The sequence below is a fragment of the Pagrus pagrus genome, assembly GCF_965226575.1.
Source record: "Pagrus pagrus genome assembly, chromosome: 18".
Lineage (NCBI taxonomy): Eukaryota > Metazoa > Chordata > Actinopteri > Spariformes > Sparidae > Pagrus > Pagrus pagrus.
The window spans coordinates 22,982,742-22,989,664 of NC_140202.1; the positions used below are offsets into that span (position 1 = coordinate 22,982,742).

The 6,923-nt window shown below is 41.8% G+C and overlaps 2 protein-coding genes across 3 annotated transcripts in view; one reads left to right on the plus strand and one right to left on the minus strand.

Annotated features, from left to right (window-relative positions):
• zfyve26 (zinc finger, FYVE domain containing 26) overlaps positions 1 to 6,923 on the minus strand; it is a 29,595-nt gene that overhangs the window by 21,868 nt on the left and 804 nt on the right. The window lies entirely within an intron of this gene.
• On the plus strand, positions 1,439 to 5,853 carry lgals3a (lectin, galactoside binding soluble 3a). 2 transcript variants are annotated; one of them, XM_084380908.1, is made up of 6 exons: positions 1,440 to 1,594; positions 1,994 to 2,011; positions 2,096 to 2,803; positions 4,017 to 4,105; positions 4,218 to 4,374; positions 4,805 to 5,853. In XM_084380908.1, exons 2-6 carry the CDS (start codon positions 1,997 to 1,999, stop codon positions 4,958 to 4,960), a joined length of 1,125 nt encoding a protein of 374 aa, XP_084237034.1. In that variant the 5' UTR covers positions 1,440 to 1,594; positions 1,994 to 1,996; the 3' UTR covers positions 4,961 to 5,853. The 2 variants fall into 2 exon arrangements, with proteins under 2 accessions (XP_084237035.1, XP_084237034.1); XM_084380909.1 differs by lacking the exons at positions 4,017 to 4,105; positions 4,218 to 4,374; positions 4,805 to 5,853 and adding an exon at positions 3,218 to 3,622 and having other exon boundaries at positions 1,439 to 1,594.

The window sequence follows — 6,923 nt, forward strand, 5'->3', positions numbered from 1 at the left end:
TCTTTTCTGTATCAGTTATCATCTGTACATTATTAAAAAAAGCTTGCGAGTGAATGACACTGAGTTGCTTACATTGAGGACAGATCCTGTTTTGACTAGTGGAAATAAGGTTGCAGTAACTAATGAGGAAACGGCTGAGATAATTGTAGATACTATTGTTAGAGTGCACAGCTCCAGCAATTTATCTGTGGAGGGAAGAAGAGGTCGAGAGAAAACCAAAGCTGAAACTTGGAGGCATTAAGGAGAAAGGAAATAAGAGAGAAATAAGCAAGGTGCTGGCTAAAACTGGGAAGACTGCACCAGGGAAAGATGAAATATGCTACATATAGCCTAACGTAAAGTATATAGGGATTGCACAAAAGACCACCTTATCTCAAGAGCCTATAACACAAAACAAGATGACTATCTAAATTATGCTGGAAAATCAGCTAATAGTAGTTTATTATCTCTTGTTCTTACAGTCTCCTACTGCATTTTAGGCGATGGTGATAGCACGGGCCTCACGGTCATTGCTCGGAGCAGGTTTAACCCGGTCATATTTAGGATTCCACTGCCACTGACGCTTGAACTGGCAATTGCCTGTTCAGCAACACCGAGCTAAACTTTAATGAATACCAGTGCTTCAGCCAAACTGGTGCTCTCCATGGCATGGCCCTGGGCACTGAGCTGTCACTCAAACAGCCATTAGCCAATGTGGACACACGCCTGAAAAACCCCATCCACAGTGAGAGGTTTGTTTGTGCCAGAATTGCAAACAAACAATCATAGAGCGCAAAGCAGGAAGCAATAGTCTGATTATGATTACAATTATGCAAATAATTTGTTTCCAAATTCTTAGTTTTTTCTTTTGAGATGACCTTTTTTTGCTTCTGTGAGATTTATTTTTATCTTTGTTTCATTCAGTTTTGTTTGATTTCTTTTTGGCACACACTGAATTCCCTATAATATCATTATCTGCCAATAACCGATAATGTAAACGTTCCATTATTGGGCCTAGAATCGATCTGTCAGATATATATCGTGCATCAAACATAGTGAAATATGGTTTAAAAGATGGAGAAAGTAAATATTAGTATCTTACATAGAGACAACTGTAGCATACCAGTGTCTCCACAACTGAGATTTATGTGTTCTCATGTTTAATAAAAACCAGGATGGTTTAATTTACAGAGAAATTAAGAAATTCATGCACTGGATTTCTTAAAAGAGACATTTCACTTGCACATTTGCACATTTGCACATATTACATCAAGTTTTAAGAGCAGGGAGCTGCTGGTGACTGCTGCAGGGCGAATTAAAACATTGTTGTCACAGTTGTTATTTTTGTTATACTTTTACATAACTTGTTCTAGTTCCTTTGTGTGAGTGTGTGTGTGTGTGTGTCTATTTGTGTGTTCGCGCCCACCCTTCAGGGAATACGTCATCACCGGAGCGCCCCTCCCCTCCCAGAGTTGTAGTTGTGAGAGAGCAGCTCAACGTTAGCTTGTAGTTCTCTGCCTCGGCAGGCTAAATTAGCGGGCTAACTGGCTCCCACAGCTGGATAAATCACCACTTTTACCCGCTAACGTTTGAGAGGAGTCCATCTTCTGGCGAGGTAGCACGAAATACAAGTTTTTACTACTTACTGTGTTTTGACACCGTGGAGATAAGATGAACGGACGAGCTAACAACCTGAACGTTAAGTAACAGTTAGCTGCTGTTAGCTAGCTCGGTAGCCAACTAGTTAACTAGATATTTTTAAGACTATATCTCTCTGTATATGCAGCTAAAGTCAGTGTAGCAACTGTGTAGGCTGTCGTCATAATCTTTAAGTTTGGTGAAGCTAATTTGACTCAGCCTAAACGGATTTTGTTGGTCACCAGCCGGGATGGAAACATTTACTCTGCTATTACTCAGAGCCTCTGTGTGACAAACCCTCCAGTGTCTGACAGCTTGTTGTTATAACTTCATAATAAAACTAATGAATTCGTGTCTTCTCTTGCTTTGTTTTCAGATCATGTCGGATTTCTCGGTGAGTTGAAATGTTTCCCCAGTTATTCATCATACTGATGTTTTCTTGTGATATGTGGAGCCTGACAGTCCCTTTCTCTTTCAGCTGGCAGATGCCTTGGGAGATGACAGCGCAGGCCAGGCAAAGAAAATAGGCAACACTAACCCTTCTGCCCCTGGCAGCAACCCTCCACCTCCATCAAACCCAGGATGGCCTGGCTCAGCCCCGGGAGCTCCCACCCAGCCCTCCGCCCCTGGTGACTTCGCTGGTGGATCATCTGGCCCAGGGGCTCCAGGGCAGTTCCCATTTCACTCCGGTCCTGGAGCACCAGGGCAATATCCAGGACCTCCTTCAGCACCTGGTGGGTTCCCCCCTGGTCCTGGGATACCAGGACAATATCCTGCGCCAGGAGCCCCCGGGCAGTTCCCCTCCAGTCCTGGAGCTCCTGGGCAGTTCCCCGGCCAGTACCCACCCGAAGGAGCTCCCGGACAGCTACCAGGAGGCCCTGTCCCTTACCCACAAGGACCATTTGCTTCTGGCCCTGGAGCTCCACCTGGGCCTTATCCAAATGTGCCTTACCCAGGAGGTCAGCCAGGAGGAGGCAATGGGATGTACGGACCAGGTGGTCCAGGTGCATACCCCCCTCCAGCTGGTCCTGGCTCTTTCCCTGCTTTCCCTGCTGGAGGCTTTCCTCCGATGCCCCCTGGGTCATGGGGACCACCTGGAGGCGGAGGCTTCCCTCCTGCTCCTAGCCCCTTTGCTCCAGGGCCCATGGGTCCATACGGTGGGCCTGCTGCTCCTGGAGGCATGCTGGTGAGTACGAGCACTGTTAACCAATAATATTATGTGCTTGCTTGCTGCATGTCTTTGCTGATGTTGCTTTGGTTTGCCGTGGAGCATCTCTCTTGGGCTCTTTGGTTTCAGGGTGGGAAATAATACAACCAGCTACCTGCTAAATGTACATCTACACAGGTTACCTGCTGTCGTATAAGTATTCAGTTCTACTGATACTGCGTTTTTTCTAAATATTTAATGTGACCGATTTGGTGTCTCTGATATTACTGCTGGTGGAAAAAGAAAGTTTCCTGCCTCGTTGGGATTTGCTTCAGGACGTCAAGGCTGCTGTTTTTCCTGTATCTGTGGCTCTGCGGGTGTGCACACTTTAACACAAAGCAGAATCAACAAATATTCAAAAGGAGTTATGAAAAATGTATTCTTGTCTTTCAGCCCAGATATAATCCACCATATAATTGAAAGCAATGAACTCAACTTTTCAGTCGGACAAGGACATCACCTCCAGAATCAACATGTGGTTTGATTAGGCTACATGAAATGTGTCAAAGACTGAATATATACTGTTCACAGTATGAAGTTAGGGTTTGTTTCCATCTGCTACGGGGGACGTATTGTTTTTGATTATGTGCAATATGCTTTAAAATTACACGTTTACACAAAAGAAAAATGTTTCTGTATTAAGACATATATTCTCTGATAAAAATCAGTTTGTATGTTCATCACTATTTCCACTTGTCACATGGGTATAATTCAATGTTTTTTCTGTCTTCTGTCATTTTGCTCAGAAGTCAGTTTGTATATTTGATGGCTTGTTGTATTAAAGTGTTGAAAACTGAAGATTTCTTTTTTAAAGTTTGTTTTACTTTACATTGTCTTGACTAATCATGGTGAATTGTGTAAGAGTGTTGAACTAAATGAAGGAGATGATGACTCATCGAGGTGTTGCATTAGGAATGTGGGCACGGTCAAAGTTTTGACTAATGTTTAACTAAAAATTCCCTCTTTATGACGTCAACTACTTAGCTGTTTATTACCAAGTGTGGTCTATTAATGACAATTGTACTTCTGCCCTGGAGAGGTCACAATCAAGGTCAACATGTTACTATTTGTGTATTTTTGCTTAATAAACACAGTGGATTATAATCTGTTATTATGATTTTTTAAACTTCATTTCACAATAGAGGACGATGGATGTATTTCTGTGATTTTAAAATACACATTTTTCTTCCAGATGATGCCGTATGATCTCCCACTTCATGCTGGACTTATGCCACGACTTGTTATCACAATAGTTGGGGAGCCCGTTCCTGGTGCAGACAGGTATGATCAACATTCATCTTCTAAGTCTGATGTCAGTGACGCTTTCTGTTTGAGGAACATTACTGAAGGCCTCAACTGTCGGGAGAAATCAGTCCTGATCTTTTTCTTGCAGATTCCATGTTGACTTCATTAAAGGCCACGACGTCGTCTTTCACTTCAATCCCCGATTTCATGAGCAAACTATTGTCAGAAACTCCCAACTCGGTGGATGTTGGGGGCCAGAGGAGCGAGATGGAGGCTTCCCATTTTGTCAGGGACACCGTTTTGAGGTAAAGTGTTAAAGTGTTGCCAGTAGCTGTGTTTTCATGGAGCCTAATATTGCATTTATGATCTGTTTAAAAGCCCAAACAGAATAAAAATGCTCCATATAAACACCTCAAGCAGAATAAACAGGCCCAAACAGAACAAAATGTGAATACCACGGCCGTTTTCTGCTCACGTAGCACCAGGTTCAAAAGTATTTGTGTCTTTCTACTGCAGAGACAGCCCAGTTTTATGCAAGAGCCATCTTTCCAGCAGTAAAATCTTTCTTGGAGTTGCATATCGGGCTGCAACCAGCTATTATTTTCATTATCGGCTAACTAGCAGATTATTTCCTGGATTATTCTTGTTTTTCTATGGCTTGACTATTACAGCTATACTTCCATTCCCCGGGATCACTTGGCTTGTTGTGGATTAAGTGTTTTGCTCTCCCTGCAGCTGAAGATCCTCGTGGAGGACGACATGTTTAAAGTGGCGGTGGACGGCAACCACCTGCTGGAGTACGAGCACAGAGTCGGCGGGCTGGAGGACGTGACCCTGCTGCGGGTGGTCGGAGACGTCATGCTCCACAGTGTAGCCCCGAACATGATCTGAATCTCAGAGCTACTAAAGCACACGTGTACAGACAGGAGACCTAGGTCAAACTTTACCACTGTATTTGAAATCCCTTCAAGCACCTTGCTGGAGTTTTTGAGGCACATAAGGCAGGAAGTGCGATCTTTGCCCACATGGAGCTTCTTCATTTAACACAGAACAGACGGCAGACTATAATCCTTCTCTTTATTTTTACTGGCTGACTGCTCATTTTATAGCAACTCACAATCGAGAATATTTTATGACGTAACAGAATTAAAGTAGTGAATGTGATAAAGTGCATCTAAAAACTAAGGAAATACTAATTTATACCTAATGCAAAGATTGTAGACCACATGGAAAAGTGTGAAATGTCAGATTTTCCTCTAGTATGCTGTATTTTGTTTACAGTACATGTTTATTATTCTGTCCTTTATATCAGAATCTTGATAAGCCTTTGTAATGCATGAGAGTGTGCTGCTGAAAATCAACTTGATCGCCTTTTCACTGTCTTAATTTAGTGCTGGCCGACCCCCACCCAAGATTCACTGACCTGATAACATACGATAGGATGAGGATGAAGTTTCTTTAAAAAACGTATTTATATACTGACTTTGAGCTCCTCCGTTCTTCAGTATTAATTCTCCTGACTGAGCTCTAAGACTGAACTATGATTTCATGTTGAAGTCTAATCATAAAAAGTGAGGCTCAAGTAAAAATGTTGATAAACGGGGAGGGGATGGGGCTTCTGATTTTGTTGCCAAAGATAACAGTGGTACAGTATTTTGAGATGATAAGCTCATAAATAAAGGGCAACAAACGAATAATGACTGATAACGCTGTTTGTTTCAGAGTGATGTACACTTTTCATGAGCTGCCTGCCTGTAAACAAAATAAATGCTAGTTTCCCTGTTCACATTTGTTGTTTTACAGAAAAGTGGAGAAAGCTAATCCTGTTAGTGGTGAAAATGTGAGGGTTTTCTATGGTGTACCCCTGTGTATTATTGATATAGCACAGTTCATTCACTGACTGTAGCTCCGAGTGCTTTAAACAAAAAGGAAGGCAAAATTAAATGTAGTGAAGATGAAAAATAAAGTTGCTAATAATAATGAGTTAGAAGTTGATAAAATACATTTTAAACACGCTTTACATTTTAAATGCAGGACCCTTTCATTTGCTGTTAGGCGAGTATTTTTATATTGTGGTTTTGCTTTTGTTCTCTAAATACTCCTTCCAGTACTGGTGATGAAGTAATACTAGTTTTTGTATCTTATTACATCACATTACAGTCATATTAATAACAGAATTTTAAGAAAATATATTTACTATTGCTCTTGATGAAAGCAAAACTTCCAGCAACTCTTGGTTACTGGTGTTAATTCACAAGAGAAAAAGGCATTGGGGTTATACATTGATTAATTAAGGAACATATGGGCGCCCTCCCTGTCTGTCTTACCAGCTAGATCATCATCGAAAGAGTCCTGGAAAATGAAGTCTAGAAAAGAGTGGGAACCCTAATGAATTCAGGGTACTATTTACAACACTGAATTTACATTTAGCAGACGCTTCTGTCCAAAGCAACTTACAGTAATTCATACATACACTGAACTGATGGCGGTGGCTGCCATGCACGGTGCCGACCAGCACATCAGGAGCAGTTTGGGGTTCAGTATCTTGCCCAAGTACACTTCGACATGCAGACCAGGGGAATCAAACCAGCAACCTTCCAATAACAAGATGCTGGCTCTACCCCTGATCCACAGCTGCCCTGACTGACTGAATAAATGTTGTGGAGTAAAAAGTACAGTGTTGGCTTCTAAAACATGGTGGAGGAAGAGTATCAAGTAGCAAACAGTGGAAGTATCGGATATATATCCAGAATTTTTCAGATTATCAGAATTTGTTTTGTTATTTTTATCTGAATTAATTAAAAAATGCACAACTTTGACTGACGCTGAATGCAAACTGCAAAGTAATTAAAAA